The 17,632-nt window shown below is 33.2% G+C and overlaps 2 protein-coding genes across 2 annotated transcripts; both read left to right on the top strand.

Annotated features, from left to right (window-relative positions):
• The first annotated feature begins 479 nt into the window (after positions 1 to 479).
• Positions 480 to 8,569, top strand: LOC102596175 (signal peptide peptidase-like 2). The gene is made up of 14 exons (XM_006343910.2): positions 480 to 899; positions 2,177 to 2,335; positions 2,434 to 2,545; positions 2,805 to 2,924; positions 4,388 to 4,539; positions 4,638 to 4,826; positions 5,466 to 5,500; positions 5,901 to 6,057; positions 6,484 to 6,537; positions 6,996 to 7,088; positions 7,175 to 7,317; positions 7,779 to 7,849; positions 7,946 to 8,029; positions 8,226 to 8,569. Exons 1-14 carry the CDS (start codon positions 759 to 761, stop codon positions 8,348 to 8,350), a joined length of 1,635 nt encoding a protein of 544 aa, XP_006343972.1. The 5' UTR covers positions 480 to 758; the 3' UTR covers positions 8,351 to 8,569.
• A 4,745-nt stretch (positions 8,570 to 13,314) lies between these two features.
• Positions 13,315 to 16,834, top strand: LOC102595835 (probable aquaporin PIP-type pTOM75). The gene is made up of 4 exons (XM_006343909.1): positions 13,315 to 13,830; positions 14,775 to 15,070; positions 16,306 to 16,446; positions 16,565 to 16,834. The coding sequence occupies exons 1-4, from the start codon at positions 13,500 to 13,502 to the stop codon at positions 16,655 to 16,657; spliced, it is 861 nt and encodes a 286-aa protein (XP_006343971.1). The 5' UTR covers positions 13,315 to 13,499; the 3' UTR covers positions 16,658 to 16,834.
• Positions 16,835 to 17,632: the final 798 nt, after the last annotated feature.

The raw sequence follows: 17,632 nt of genomic DNA, 5'->3' as shown, positions 1-17,632 counted from the left end.
AAAATGAAATTTCCTTTTTTCTTTACCTTATAGTCCTTACCTGAACTAGAAATCGAAAGGTCACATTTTTATCTGGCGAAGTATTAAAAACATCCCTAAATTCAATTTGAATTATTGGTTTGATTTTTAAATTATTGACAGACTTAAAAATACTTTTTACTTAACTAACTGAACATGAATACACCTTTGGTGTTGTGACATGAGTGAAATACACCCTTAAATTCTCATCAAATTTAAGGGTGTTTTCAACACTTCTTTTTATTTTTTTATTAAGAGTCTCATGCTCCTACAAGAGTTTGAGATCACTTACTATGTAACGTGATAGATCAGAAGTGTATTTACGTTTAATTAATCAAGTAGAAAAAAAGTGCTTTTGAAATTGTCAATAGCTCGGAGATGAACTTATTAATTTACGACAAATTCAGACGGGATTAAAGATAGCATTATTAACAATGAATGAAGGTTATAATGAGCTAAACGACGTCGTATAAGTCCATCAAGGCTCATGCTCGTGATTGTCAGTAGCTCTTCTTGGAAAAACAGTAGATCCAAAGTCCACTCATCAAACTCATAATTTTACCCTTTGAATTCACCTTTTGTATGATTGAGAAGTAAATAGTAGTTCCCTTTTTCTTCTCTGATTCTTCATATTTTCAAGAATTGTGTGTTTTTCTGTAAATACATTTGTATGGTGATGAGCTAGCTGTGAACCCATCAAGAAAAAGGGGAATTTTTTTATTGAAATTAAGAGAATCCCCATGGATTTTCTGAGAATTACTTCTCTAATTTTCATCTGTGGAGTTCTACTGAACTTTCCTGCTATAGTTACAGCTGGTGATATTGTTCATGATGATGACTTAGCTCCCAAGAAGCCTGGTTGTGAGAATGATTTTGTGCTGGTATACTTTTTTTCTGAGTTTCTAATGTTTGATTTTTCTTCGACCCAGTATGTTTTAGTTGATTAACTTATTTGGGTTTCTTTTAGTTTTGTGTGTTTTAGTTTTGGTTGTTAAAGGTGTTGGTTTTAGCTTGATGTGATGTTACTTTCATTTTCTCAGCTGGGATTTTTCAATTTTGTGTGCTTTTGCTTTGTTGTACTCGGGCTAGTGAAAATTTAGCTGTAAAAGATGTTATCTTTAGCTTGATGCAATGTTACTTTCGTTTTCTCATCTGGATTTACTCTATTTTGTTAGTTTTTCGCGTTCTTGGGTTCGGACTTATGAACATTTAGCTATGAAAAAGTGTTGATTCTAGTTTGATCCTATGATACTTGTAATTTTCTCAAGTGGGTCTCCTGTAATTTTATGTTGTGCTTGGACTAGTGAAAATTTAGCACTAAAAGGTGCTATTTTTAGCTTGATCCTAAGTTTTTTTTGGATAAGGTAAAGTGTTTTATTGATGATTATTGATTAGTATTAAGAAGGTACTTTAAAAATACAGCTTAATCCTATGTTACTTCTATTTTCTCAACTAGGTGTCCTCTAATTCTTTTTTGGGTTTCACGGTGTTGCTCGGACCAATTAAACTTAGCTATGGAAGGTGCTGTTTTTAGCTTGATCATATGTTAATTTAACTTTATCAACTAGGTTCCCTCCATTAAAGAATACTTTTAGCTGGATCATGTCTTGCATTTTTCTTTTTCAACTGGTTTCCTCTATATTGTTCGGTTTTGCTTTATTGAGTGTGGACTGATGAAAATTCAGCTGTGACAGGTGCTGTTTTTAGCATGATCCTCTGTTAATTAATCTGTCGAGTGTCGATTAAGTTATGTCCATCCAAAGTTCCATTTTCTTTTCCGCCTCTTTTGATGTTTTAAGTTATGATTTGATTTTCTTGTTAGGTGGTAATCTATTTACTTTCAAAACAATATAGATCTTGTCATCTTGAGGCAAAATGTGAAGATAAGAACATATTTTCGGAAAGTTCATATAGTATTGATTGCATATGCTACATTATGGACCTAATGTTACATATTCTGTTAAGCTGCTGGAGTGCAGAACTTTTCATTGTCTAAACAAACATCTTTATTTAACATGGTTATGGAAGAAGTTAACTTTTTTGATTTAGCTTGGTGGTGCTTTAACACTTGCAAAGGTTTATTCATGGTATCCTTTGATTGTCTTTTGTCCATGGTATCTTCCAGTACTTACCTGACGAGTGCTGATTTTTTGGTTAGGTGAAAGTTCAAACTTGGATTAATGGGGAAGAGGATGCAGAATTTGTTGGTGTTGGTGCTAGATTTGGCACTACTATTGTGTCAAAGGAGAAAAATGCACAACAAACTCCGCTTACTCTTTCTGACCCTCGGGATTGTTGCAAGCCTCCAAGGAAAAAGGTTAGTTTCTCCACATAAATGCTTACCAGATGTATACCTCAAGGGAATTTGCTTTATGCTTCTAATAATGGCTTTTGTTTTTCAATCCATTTTGGTAGCTTTCTGGAGAAGTCGTCATGGTAGATCGCGGCCATTGCAAATTCACAACGAAGGCTAATAATGCTGAAGCAGCAGGGGCTTCGGCAATCCTGATAGTAAATAATGAAAAAGGTAATTGGTGATTGATGAATATCCACGGACTATGAAATTATGACTATAAAGTATTTATACTATGTGATGTAGTAATTGGATGTCTTGTGCAGCAATAATAAGTTAAAGACACTTGAAGTCTAAAGATAAAAAGTTTCTTATTTCTTCTCATTGTTCTCTTTCTGAGGGGGTTGTGTGGAGCTCTCACTGTTTTCTGTTGATTGAACACTGCCATACCTCACCGCTTGCAGTTGTTTTACGGGTGCCATTTCTCTTGCAGAACTCTACAAGATGGTTTGTGATCCTGGAGAAACTGACCTAGATATACACATACCTGCTGTTATGCTACCTCAGGATGCTGGAATAACGCTTAATAAAATGCTTTTAAATGGCTCATCAGGTAAGATTCTGAGTTTACATGCAGCTTAGATGAGAAAGTACTCGATATCAACATGTTCTAGGCACTGTTAAAAGCTTAATGCAGGGCTAATGATGTGAAGTAATATACTCGGTTACGCCCCTAGGGCTGTGGTTCTATGATAAGGAACCAGAACTCTCTGTAGATTGGGCACACATCAGTGTTCAAACCCAGTAACTGCCACGAGGCCTGGCATGTAAGTAAGAGTGGGGTAGAGGGACATGCATGCCCATAGTCTTCTGAGTTCCGTACCTGTGGACCAACTAGGCTTGTCCAACTAATCCACAATGAATCTTGGTTATAAGAAAATAACAATGACGCGCTTGATCAGAAAAATGCCGGTAAATGATATCTTTACGTGCAGATAGAAGTCAGGTGCTGAAATCATGATTAATTTGTCCTGCAGTCATATGATAGGAAAAGTACTATTTTTCACAGTTAATCACGGTGTGCTCCTGCAACTTCGTGATTGTTACTCTGGGCTACGTAGTGTATTTTTGTACTTCCAAAACTAAACTTTGACTCAGGTCATACTAATATTAAGTACTTACAAAGATTTTGCATTCAAAGAGATAATAAAAATGCCACTCTTTTTTTTTTTTTTTGATAACAAGGAAACCCTTTGGGTGCGAACAGGGTAAAAACCCCGCTTCTATGCAATAGCTTGCAACCACACAGCAGAGGTAACCCGCACTAGGCAAGCCCGGTGCGACGAGCTCGACCCAGAAGGCAAACCCCTTGCTTTCTCTGACAAGGGGTTTCAAGTTTCAAACTTGAAACCTCCAACTGGAAGTCCCAAGCCCAAACCACTGGGCCACCCCCGAAGGGGTTTCGAAATGCCACTCTTTTATGGTGCACAATTTTGTCTAATTACATGCTTATAGTACAAACACTATCTTAAAAGGAAAAATAAGCTTGAACGTTTCAGCTTCCACGGAAGATATGAGCTTGTCATGTAGATAGATCATAGAGTGCTATTTCAATGACTAACCGGTCACGTGTTGGAGTGCCTTGTGTAAACTGATGAACTGTGGAGGAACCTTAATAGTTGAGATGAGAAGTAATTTTCAAATTTGATTGTGCTATTTATAGAAATAGAATGTGAGGGATTCAGCCCATAACTTATCGATACACAAAACAAGGTAAACAGACATGCAAAGGTGAGCAAATGATAATACACATCTCCAGATAGTACATGCATGCAAGTTTGTTGAGAGAAAGATTTGGATGTTCTTTTTATGCTTTGGGATAAATCTAGCTTAGAGCAATATCTTTTTTCTTTCTTTTTGCAATGCTTATATAATTATTTATGTATCTTAGAAAAGCATTCAACTAAGTTAATTGTTTTTAAAAGGCTTTCATAACAAATTTTGAATTTGAAACTCTGGTGGTACTTTATCTTTGATACTGACAATTTTTTTCCGAATCTTTGCTCTTCTATTTAGTTACCGTGCAACTCTATTCTCCAAAACGACCAGTAGTGGACATTGCAGAAGTATTTTTGTGGCTGATGGCTGTTGGTACAATCTTGTGTGGTTCTTATTGGTCTGCTGGGAGTGCTAGAGAAGCAGCTATAGAGCAGGACAAGCTGTTGAAGGTTGTCCACCCTTAATTTAGTAGGAATCTTTGCTAGAGTATGCTGAGTTACTTGCGGTTCAGTTTTGGATTGATTTTTCTATTTGTCTCTTCTTGTAGGATGCTTCAGAGAAAGAGCTTCCAAATTTTGGAACTGGTGATTCAAGCACCGTGATGGATATAAACATGATATCAGCAGTCTTATTTGTTGTTGTTGCTTCTTGCTTCTTGATTGTTTTGTATAAGTTAATGAGGTTCACATGGTTCTTTGAAATTTTAGTGGTTCTCTTCTGCATCGGTGGTGTGGAGGTGCGTGTTGTTGCTTTGATATGTTATTTATCATAAATGATGAATTTGCAATTACCTTCTTGAATACTTTAGCCCATAGACTTATGTTGGCAGATGATATACTTGTCCATATTTGACTGCCTTAGATAATTATAATGGGATAACACTTCAGGCAGGAAATTGGTGCACCTTGAGGGTACACATGTTTTCTTAAATATATGTGTCCAGGATTAGGAGGAGCAATGTTGAAAATGTTATAACTTCTATGATGCGTATACAGGATATGATAAGCAACATTAATGTCTTATGCTAATTCTATCCCATGTGATAGCACAGCCTTGAAATTTGTACCCATAAAACCACTAGATAGTGTAAGGTTCATTCATGACTTGCATAATCTCTTCAGATAAAAAATATAAACTTATGATTAGTTAGTGTTCAGTAAGGTCCCATATTATTTTAATGTAAACCTTTCAAAAATAAATAAATAAATAAATAAATTTTGCATACATATGAATGTATTGTCAACTTATTTCTTTTAGAGAAGCAGATTTCTAATTCTATTATATTTATATTGTTTATCTGTGCCTCTCTTTCTATGACCTTGTTCTGGCTTCCACAATCTGTTAAAACACTTGTTTCGGTTCCTTTCATGTGCAGGGGCTACAAACTTGCTTAGTTGCCTTGCTAGCAAGGTATGGTTTGTTCCACTTTAGTTGCGTTATACATAGTATAATTTGCCGTCTCTCTTTTTTTAATTTTTAAATAAGGTAAGGTAATAGTGTAATTTGCTGTCCCTGAACTTACCATCATGCCTTTTGCAACTCTACATTTTTACTACACAATTAGGATGGACAAATGAGCTGTTTTAGTTGTTAAGGAATCCAGCTTTAAGTTGTGTGATGAGAGAAATTACTAGCATTTTCTTAATTAGTGATTTCTTTTGTTGTATGAAAAAATCTTTAGATGTGACCCCTCATTTCAAGCATAAGCATAACCATATCAGAAGTGAAGAGTTATTTCATCTTTCCAGCATCGGAAGTTCTGTTACCCAATGAATATCTAATTACTTCATGTGCTTTGTTCTTTTTTCAGGTGGTTTAAGCGTACGGGACAGTTATACATTAAAGTACCCATTTTTGGTGCAGTTTCTTATCTTACTTTGGCTGTTTCGCCATTCTGCATAACTTTTGCAGTGGTTTGGGCAGTGTACAGAAATTCTTCTTTTGGCTGGATAGGTCAAGACATACTTGTAAGGAACATTTCTTTCTGTTTCCTTTTTAGCAATGTTTATATTTGTGTTTAAATGGTAGTTTATTTCATATCCCGTGCAAACATTTTTGTTCTTTACAAAAAAGTGTTGAAATTTTAGTGTTATGCATTATCAAGTTTATACACAAATATGACAGTTGTGATTGCTATAAACAAGAGATTTTATCACTGGATTGTTGTCCTTTTACTTTATTGTTTGCTCACCAAAGTTGGATTTCGGCGTCCTAAGATGTTTGACACCAATACGTTTACTGTTTTATTCCATACAACTTTCACAAATTTCAAATTTAGATTTATTTAACACGAGTGTATCCGATTTTCCATTGCTGTTACATGTGTAGGCTATGTTTATTTTACTGTTTGAGGTATATCAACTGATGATCTTACCTTTCTTTCTTTTGGATAGGGTATCGCACTTATAATTACAGTTCTGCAAATTGTGCGGATACCTAATCTCAAGGTAAACAATTTTACCAACCAAGAATTAAATGGAACGAGCTGTATTTCCTTTCATGAATATGCTCAGTTGATCTCATCTTGCAAATTATCTTATAGCCATGCCTGGTTTAAGTTGGTGACTTCATTTTTACTTGTTATCCTAAGTTGTATATTCTTTGTAGTGGCACAAAGAACATACACACACAGAAGCAAGCATTGTTATTACATTAACAAGATGTTTATTTTTCAACCGCAGTTCAAGGATTGATACTAGAAATAGTGGGCAAGTTTGCTTATAAATATAAATTATTATTTTTTTAGAGATTTTCTTCTTCAGTTGTTAGAAGGTCACTGCTTCGGGTGTTTACTATCTTAATTGCCACATATTGATGCTCACTCTACTGGCTTGTCTCTTTTACAGCACGGATTTTACAATGATCTTGTCATCTCATATAAATATTAACTAGTATTAAATATCAGGTTGGTTCAGTTCTTTTGGGTTGTGCCTTCATCTACGACATATTTTGGGTATTTGCTTCTCAGAGTCTCTTCCATGAAAGTGTGATGATTGTGGTAAGTAATCACTTAAGTTCACTTGATGATAATGGGAGTTGCTTCTAGTCTAAGTCAGTAAATTTGAATTTTCCATGTCTTTGAAGGTAGCTCGTGGTGATAAAAGTGGAGAGGATGGTATTCCAATGCTGCTGAAGATTCCACGACTATTTGATCCATGGGGTGGTTACAGCATAATCGGCTTTGGTGACATCCTATTGCCTGGCCTGCTAGTAGCATTTTCACTTAGGTTTGATGTCTGCACTTGCGATTTTAACCATACAAAACTTTGAATTCGTTCATCACTTTATATGCTGTCTATATGGTTTTCTTTGGGAGGGTAAGTCGAGTGGAGGAATATTGTTTTGCATTTAGGCTCGGGACTTGATTCGCAGCTAGAACAGTCTCTGGAAATGAGCTAACCTGTTTTCCTTTCGTAATTTAGTTATCTTTCTGTTATGAGTTATGACATTGAGTTAATACTTTGACATCATACAAAATTCATCATATCCACCTCAGTAGTACACACTATACACATCCAACATTTTTATAATATAGAGAATATAGAGATCTCGGACCCTTTCTTCGCCCTGCTCACACACCAAATACACAACTCCAATATTTCGATAAATAGACACTATAAGAGATCTCGGACACTGATTACAGAATTGTTGTTTATTTTGGTTGTCAACAAAATTTGTTCCTTTCCAGGTATGATTGGCTTGCAAAGAAGAATCTTCGAGCTGGTTACTTCTTGTGGGCGATGATTGCATATGGATTAGGTACTTAACGATATCTTCCTTAGATTATGCCTATTGCTTAAGTTGGAATGTTTTCTGTTCTACAAATTTGAACATATTTTCTTGAATACAATGCAGGTCTTCTTATAACATATGTAGCATTGAACTTAATGGATGGTCATGGCCAACCTGCACTTCTTTACATCGTCCCATTTACCCTCGGTAATTCTCATCATATACTACTTTTTAAGTCGTAATGTAACAACGTTTTTGGTAACCAAACACTGTAAATGACTCTCCCATGGAGACCATTTTCTTGGAAAATGACTTCCGTCATACCAAACACATTCCTAAATCTTCATGAACAAGGAGTTCCTAGTTTCACAATCACTGAACCGATCTATTCATCTTTGTGCAGGGACCTTTTTGATGCTGGGGAGAAAGAGAGGTGACCTGAAAATTCTTTGGACAAAGGGTGAACCAGAAAGGGTGTGCCCACATGTTTGTCTCATATCAATCGAAGAATCGAATCGAGAAGGATAAGAGCAATCTTCCTCTTGTAATTATATATATTATACTGACCTATGTATTATCTGTGCTATCAATCATTCATCATTCTGGTATTATTTAGCTGTTTTAAGGCTTAGCAAAATCTTCAGTTAAGTACATACACATTTGATAAGCCAGTTATTAATGTACAGCTGATTGATTAGCATTTGTCACTTTGGTTAAAAAAGTGTAGTTGCTGCGTAACTTTGATTATTGTTTCATATGATCTTTGCACTGTTTGAATATGCCAGTAAAAAAAGGCACCTCGGTACACTAAGCTCCCGCTAGTCACGGGGTCCGGGGAAGGACTGTACCACTAAAGTCTATTGTACGCGGTTTTATCGTGCATTTCTGCGGGAGTCTGTTCCCATGTGTTTTGAGTATGGAAGTGTTTACACAAAATCCAAACCATTTGACTTAAGCAGCTACAAATTCAACTGTGAATACATCACTTCACGAAATGAAAGATACATGTGTTGCATTCATTGGTTTGATATAAACGCATGATCGCTCTAATGCAAGGTTTGGGGAAGGATCGCACTCCAAGGTTCGAAAAATAATGCATCTTAACTTAAATTTTGATAAATACATATAGATGAATAGTTAAGGTGCATGTAAGCTAGTTTGAATATTACCGTTATAAAAAAAAATGGTGATAGTAATTTTTTTTATGATTATCCCATAGTATATGAATTAAATTATTATAGCATAAAAACACCTTATATATGGGCGGTGCATATTTCATTTTCTTAAAGTTGCTTCAATAATCAAATAGGACCAAAAATATATGGAATATATTAATAATACCTAACATGATAAGTACCCCATATGAGAATAATATTGCACAGTTATTAGCACGACTTTTTCTGTTTATAAATATAAAAAAAATGAAGTCACAAACTCGTTTTTATTTAATATTGATTGAGACATGAATTAATATTATATACACCCTAAGTGTTGGCAAGTACATATTATATATTATACCCCCAAAAAAGATGCTCATATTACCTTATCTTCAACATAATTAATTACATCTCACAAATTAAACATATATGTATTTTGCCATTTCATTTTGCTTTTTCCATCAATACTACAAAAATAAAAATCAACCATTGATAAATTCTACGCTAACAACAACATCAAATTTAGTATGTATGTAGATTTTTTTTTACGTAGATCTCGCTCATATTTTTATAGAATAAATAGACTGTTTCTAATAGATACACGATTCTAGAAAAATATTTTCACAATACGTAGATAATTTTGTAACCAAACAAGAAATTTTGTCGCTAGTTCTATTTAGCAATGAATTAGCAATAAATTATTGAAAAAAAACTTGTTTGTTACAAGAAATTTAACAACAGATTAATGACAAAATTTATTGGCAAATTTTCAAATTTCTTCTTTTTTTTTTTTTAAGAAAAGATATATTGTAGTCTTATCAAAGCACCAAATTCAAATAAGGCACGTCTTTAGCATTGACATTATAATATGGTTTCTTTTTTCAATAATTTTGTTGTTAATAAAATTGGACCACAAATTTATGAAAATAAATGGGTCGGTTTGTTTAGGCGGCTATGCTGACCCATCATAGTAGAAATAATATTTACTAGTATTATATTTGTGACATTTTTTGATGACACGTGGCTAAATTATATGGTTTGGACGGCTTATTATATGTCTACAAATTTAAAATATATTTCATTTTATACATTAGAGTTGAAGTCTAATAGTTTTACTTTTCTTGTTTAATTTATCTGGTATTTGAAATTTATTGATTTCTTTAATTTGAATTTGTGCCAGATAAACTTACTAAAAGGATAAAGTGTTCAATAATTTTTTTTTAATTCTCAAAACTCGAACTAGCTAGAGAATTTTCTTATTCTTTAAAAATTCTTTACTTTACTTTTTCTCCTCCACAATTACCTCACACCAAAACATTAAAAAGAACTCCAAGAGAAAAAAAAGAGTTACATTTTATATAAAAATATAAAATAAAGTAGTAGAAACAAGTGAATGAGACTCACACCAAAACATTGAAAAGCATTCAAAGAGAAGAAAAAAAGAGAGTTACTATATATTTTATATATAATAATACATAAAAGTAGTATAAACAGTGAATGAGAATTATTATTTGAAAAACCCTACACCTTTTAGTGGTTGATATTAAAAAGCTTAAAATTACATTTTTATGTCAAGGAGATAACTTTCATAAAATTACATTTTATTTTATTACTTTCTAATAAAAAATTTAAAGACTTTTTTGTGTTTGTTTGTTTTGGGAGGCATTGATATAAGAGAAAATCAAAAGAGAATATTTGATTGACCCAAAAATATGCAAGATAATGGCTTGAAAATGCATGTGAGTAGGGCACAATGCCAATTAATCATCTTATAAGCATGAGTTGTATAGACCATGATATGCACTTCTCTTTTTGTGTGAGCAACATATATAAAGTTAAATCCAACACCCTCTTTCATAAAAAAATTGGCAAAAAAAAAAAAAGACAAATAGAATTGCCCCACAAGGTGTCACAAATGTTTTTTTTTGGTAGAATATAATAAATATGGACCATATAGTAACTTTCTAAAAAGAGGTGTGCGCTATTTCTTGTGATTTTGGCCAATACATTATCATAATTTTGAAGGGTATGACTTGATGCATTTATTTTCTTAGCAATTGCTACCTCACACACTTTCTACCCTCCAATTTCTGTTTCAATTTATCTGTCATATTTTTTTATTCATTTTTAAGAAAGTACGCATTTTAATATTTTCTTACTTATTTAATCTTAATATTTCATATTGCATATTTACGACACATAAAATTTTAAAAACATTTAAATATAATATACACATTTAAATTCTAAAATCTTATTTATTTATTTTTAAAAATCACGTTTAACCAAAATCAAGACATGAAAAAGTTAACAAATAAATAATATTTTATTTACTCACAAACGATTCCATCTTTCAACCTATCAATTGACAGAATATTTACACATATTATATTCACATTTCCATCTCTTCAACTAAAAAAAGTTATTTTTTAGAAATAAAAAGAAAGAAAACAAACCATTAATAGAAATAAATTGAGTGATTAGTTTATGGGTAATTAGTCTTGTCATTTGGATAAGCACTTCCATAATATTCATCTTTTTTTTTCTTTTTTATTTATTTATGTGCAAAGCATATTGACAACAATTTCAAATAGATGGGCCCCAATTTGATGTCACAGCAAGGAATGACATTGATTGATGATGGCCCATTAATCTCAGCCCATCTTAGCCGTTGGGCCTTAGCCCATGTGCTTATTCAAATGTGCTGTCACTTTCCACAACGGTCACATAATAATTATTTTTTTACGAATAAAACGGCTACATATTTTTAGCCACTCGATTAGCTTCATATTACCAAGGAAAAATTAAAAGACGCAACACGTGATGTGTGAATTTAAACTCGAACAACATAATGTACACAAGCATGATTCTCAAATTTATGTCTTATAATAGTATTTCTAATTTTTATTTTATTTTATACAATAACGTATGTCTCTTATCATACTTTTAAGTAGAGCAGTTTAGTTCTAATCTCCTTCTTTTCATGCTATAGTAGCTTAATCCATGTAGTAATGGTTTGAAGCAGTGTTTTCAAAAACATTTTTTGGGCGAGTTTCAGGGCGGAGCGCACCAAAAACGCATCGGACGCAAATGGAAGACGCAGATCCATAGTGCCAGTGGCATAGCCATAGCCATCCCAGGGTGTTTAATTGGACACCATTCGTCGGAAAATTACGTTGTATATATATGTCAAATTATACATTTAAAGGATATATATTTAAAGTTGGACACCTTTAACAAAAGTTATGCCTTTGGCGTAGTGATATTTGGTGTCCATTTGAATGATGGAGTTTTGGGTTCGAACCCCAAATATCACAATATAATATTTTATTTATTTTATTTTGACAGCCACACACCATTATTCTTGGACACCCTTAATAAAATTTCTGACTCCGCCACTGCATAGGACGCAAATCCTAAAATTCAAGGCGTGTAAAAATATAAAGTTTGAAGCTGTGAAAAGTAAACTATGTGAATGTGAAATGCACGTTAATTTATTTCGTGTTTTGTGGCAATAATAAATACATAATATTAAGAGGTTTTCACTCCATTATGGCTAACAATTTTTAAATTTTGCTTAGCTGCCCACATTTTGTTACAACTATTTCAGAGATTAGGTGAATATAAGTTGGTCTGGACCAGCTAATCAAGTTTAAATTGTTTTCAAATAATAATAATTAACACTGACACTCTGTAGAAGATAAGAATAACAAATAAACCATACAAATAATCTGTCAACATCTTCTCCACCTCATGCCCTTTCCAGAACACTCTTCTCTTTATCATATTTTAAAAACTAATATACTAAGTAGTTTCTCGTTCTTCGATTTATGTTTCTATAGTATTTTTTTTGTAGTAATAAAATTTAGTTTTTTTTACTATTTGTTATCTTTTATATATTCGTTACTTTTTATCTGAATTGCTTTGGACGGTGATTTTCAAAAACCCTAGTAGTTTAGTTGACTACTTAAACTTTCACTTTATTAATGAAGATTCGATTCTTACCTTGTAATTCCTTTCCTATTTTTCATTCCTTTATCCTTGATAAATAAAAAAAAAATGTTCTTTTTAAGTCGAGTGTCTATCGAAAATAGTTTTTTATCTCTGCGATAGAAGTGAAATCTGCATGTTTTTTATCCTTTATCGACCCAAGTTTAAGATTATTTTAAAAAAAATAGAGAATTATTATCAAATATAATCTCCTATCTTTGAAACAGAAGTGAAAACTGCATATACTCTACGCTACATCGAATATGGATCTTACTTTATAAAAATACATTGAATATGTTATTGTGGTAATAGAGGAAGGAAAAAAAATAGATTAGACCAACCCAATAATTAATCAGACCAATTTAATAGGTTTATCCCCACATTTTAGTTTAATTTATTTGTATTATAAAGTGATTTCTCCACTATAAAACAACCACAACCCTAACTATTCTCAGTACCAAATTTGGTTCTTGAACTGACTACTCACAGCACAAGAAAGCAAAAAAAAAAAAGCTTCAATCTTTTGTGAGAAAATGGCAGAAAACAAGGAAGAAGATGTTAAGCTTGGAGCTAACAAGTTTAGGGAAACTCAACCATTAGGTACATCAGCTCAAACAGACAAAGATTACAAAGAGCCACCACCAGCTCCATTGTTTGAACCAGGGGAGTTGTCATCATGGTCCTTTTACAGGGCTGGTATTGCAGAGTTCATGGCAACTTTCTTGTTCTTGTATATCACAATCTTGACTGTTATGGGTCTTAAGAGATCTGATAGTCTATGTTCTTCAGTGGGTATTCAAGGGATTGCTTGGGCTTTTGGTGGTATGATCTTTGCTTTGGTCTACTGTACTGCTGGTATCTCAGGTTGGTTTTGTTGCCCCTTTTCATTCTTGATGCTAAAGACTGTATCTTTACTTGTTTTACTTAAAAGTATGACCTTTCTTTTGAGTTTGTGTTCATTTGGTCTACTGATTGCTTTTGTCAACTGGTTTTGTGGATTGTTGAGTATTTAGAAGATTAAAGATTTAATTTTTTTCACTGTTTTAGAGGTTTGAAACATGTTCTTGGTTTATCTTCTGTGTCTTGATTTTTTTGAGTTGATTCCCTTTATTTTCTCTTCTTTTGCTCATGATATTTGAGCTTGTGTTCACTTATTGTGTATATTTGTCAACTAATTTAATGGATTCTTGATCTTGAGTTTTAGAGGTCCAAAACATATTACTGGTTTGATTTCTGTGTCTGAGGTACCAAAATGGAGTTTGGTGAAGCTTGTTCCTTTACCTCTATACTGTAAAAATATGACTTTTTTTTTGAGTTGATTCTCTTTATTTTCCATTCTTTTGCTCTGTATGTTTAAGCTTTTGTGTACCTATTTTGTATCTGAATACTTTTATTAACTAATTTTATGAATACTTAACCTTCCCTGTTTTAGAGGTTCAAAACATGTTACTGGTCTACTTTCTGTCTAAATTTCACTAAAAGGGAGTTTTCCCTTCCATTCTTTGCTGAAGCTTGTTCCTATACCTTTTTTATACTGAAAGTATTAACACCCTTTGTTACTTATTTGTTTTTTTTTGCATGCTTTTGATCACCATGTTTGAGCTTTTAGTTACTTGTTTTGTACCACCATACTATTTTCAACTAATTTAACAGGATCTTGAGTATACTTCACATAAAGGTTTAGTTTTTTCCTGTTTTGAAGTTCAAAGCATGTTAAATTTTTTGAAAAATGAGTCTTTTCCTTCTTTGAATTTGGGTTTGCTTGTTTTTCTCTAATGCTAAATTCTGTGTGTTTTGATATCAAACAGGAGGACACATCAACCCAGCTGTGACCTTGGGTCTTTTCTTGGCAAGGAAATTGTCCTTGACCAGGTCTGTTTTCTACATAGTGATGCAGTGCCTTGGTGCAATCTGTGGTGCTGGTGTTGTGAAGGGCTTCATGGTAGGACCATACCAAAGACTTGGTGGTGGTGCTAATGTTGTTGCCCCTGGATACACCATAGGATCAGGCCTTGGTGCTGAGATTATTGGCACCTTTGTCCTTGTTTACACTGTTTTCTCAGCCACTGATGCCAAAAGAAATGCCAGAGACTCACATGTTCCTGTAAGTGTTTCCTCTTGTAGTTTCATTGCTTCTTTGTGATACCAAGAATGCTTATCATGGATACTTACATGTTAGTTCTAAGCTAGCGTCTGTCCATAGATTTTGGAAGCAGTTTTTGAAAAATTGTCAAGATATAGGTGACTTTACATTACATAGTTTGACGAGAAGTGAAATGTGATAAAGTAAAAGTGAACGGAGGGGTATTAAACAACCAACTTGCTATTACCATAGATATAGGTGACTTTATTCCAACACTTACCACTACATAGTTTGACTAGAAGTGAAATGTGACTAAGTAGAAGTGAACGGGGAGGGTATTAAACAACCAACTTGCTATAACATGTTAAATTACACTAGTAGGGTAAAAGTTCATTATACTGTTTAATGTATGTTAAAAGTTGAATTCTTGTAAGACAAGTGGTCTTACTTTTTGGTAAGTTAGGCAAAAATATTGGTCATGCTAGCATGTGGCATGTCTGGTTTTGTCAGCAAGTCCTTTTAGTTGGTGTAGGGTTATGTTGTGGACCTAATTGAGTTAGGCTAAAGATAGTGATGTTCATGTGACAAGTTACTGTAACTATGGCCTTTTTTTGTAATGGAGTGACTCACCATGTCAGAATGTTGTGGTCCGTCTCCGATCCATAACACCAAATTTTATACTAAAATCGTGTGCCCAATGCGCTACACTGATTATTTGATATGAAAAATAATTAGGTAATATAATAAAAATAATTTAATCGAGAAATTTGATGTGATACTATTCACATACTGTGATGGAGTGGAGATGTAAAACACCAAATCCAATCCAACACTAAATTTCACACTATTGTAGTGTGTGAATAGTGTCACACCAGATTTGGTGTGACATTATTCGTCATTGCGAATTTTCTATTGAATGATTGATTATATGAGAATAAAAATATGAAATAAAGATAATAATTTAATATTGAAGAGAGAGATGAATATAAAAAGTTAGTGTAGTGTATTGAATACTACACTAAGATGGTGTCAACACCATTTTTTACCCTAAAATGGTGGAAATCAACTCCTATTTATTACATTTTATATCAAAATGGATTTGAGGCTAAAAGGGTTGGACAAAATTATATAGAGTATATACACAACTTTATACATGTTGACAAAATTATTGGCCACTCTTAGCTCACTACAACTGTCAGTATATATAAGTTAAATTCTTGAAGACATCATTCTGAAAATATGCATGTTTATTTTAGATTTTGGCACCACTTCCCATTGGATTCGCGGTGTTCTTGGTTCATTTGGCCACCATCCCCATCACCGGAACTGGCATCAACCCCGCCAGGAGTCTAGGAGCTGCTATCATCTTCAACGACAAGCACGCATGGAGGGACCACGTAAGAAAAACATCTTTCATTCTTTCAAACTAACTCGAACATCACGGTTACTTAAACCAAAAAAAGGAGCTTAATTTAACAGGAGGTTGTTTTTTTATTTTTTTTTATTTTGAAACAGTGGATCTTTTGGGTTGGACCAATTATTGGAGCTATTCTTGCTGCTGCTTATCACCAGATAATTATCAGAGCTATGCCATTCCGCAGGTCTTAAGTTATCTGTGTCTTTAAACAATGGATTCTCAAGACTCAAGAGTGTACCTTTTTCTTCTTTTTGTATTTGTAATGTGGATCTATTCCTTCTGTTAAGATGTTCTATTATGTGTGTAAATTATCAGGTTATGATAATGTAATGTACCTTATCAATGAAGGTTCTTTATATTTATCTTTATACCCCCTCTGTCTCAATTTGTTTATCTGGTTTAGACTTTGTACGGAGTTCAGCAAATTGACGGTGTCTTTAGATACAGACTAGAAAGAAAAACAAGACAAACAAATTGATACGAGAGTTTTAATAGTACTTTTTCACCCCCACCCCCACTCTACCCCTAGATGGGGTAGGTAATAGGTAGAGCTAGCCAAGTAGACAATGATCAAATAGCTAATATAATTGCACTTCTAGGGTGAGGTGTAGCTGCTGAAAATTACGAGTTTCATGCATTAGTTTTGCAAGGGAATTTAATGCCCTTGTTGATATCATCTATTGCTCTTGAGATCATTAAATGGTTTATTGAAAGCGTTAAAAAAGATAACAGTTACAAAGCGGTTATTACTTACTGATTTTTTCACTAACTAGGCAAATACAAGTCTTGTTCAATGTTTTGGTAATAGAAGAATATTAAATCATAACATATATATATATCTTTCTTTATTTGATTTTACCATTCAAAGTATTTTTGAATTTGATTTCTTAATTAATTCGAATCCCATTGGCCATTGGTTATATAAGAACTTAGAATTTTTAGTTAAGAGCAAAGAAATATCATTAATAATTTGTATTAAAACATTTTAATTTTATTTTTTGGGGAGTAAAAGGAAAAAAAGAAAGGCCTTTCAAGTAATCTAGATCAGCAAAAGTTAAAAATAAAAGAAATTACCATCGTAAAATCTTCACCTGCTCAATCAATTCGATCAGAAGATAAGGGTTACTAATGTTAGTGTTTCTTTAACGTGTATTCCACTGTAGAAA

This window comes from Solanum tuberosum, unplaced genomic scaffold (assembly GCF_000226075.1).
Source record: "Solanum tuberosum cultivar DM 1-3 516 R44 unplaced genomic scaffold, SolTub_3.0 scf00048, whole genome shotgun sequence".
Classification (NCBI taxonomy): domain Eukaryota; kingdom Viridiplantae; phylum Streptophyta; class Magnoliopsida; order Solanales; family Solanaceae; genus Solanum; species Solanum tuberosum.
This window is presented reverse-complemented; position numbering and strand designations above follow the sequence as displayed.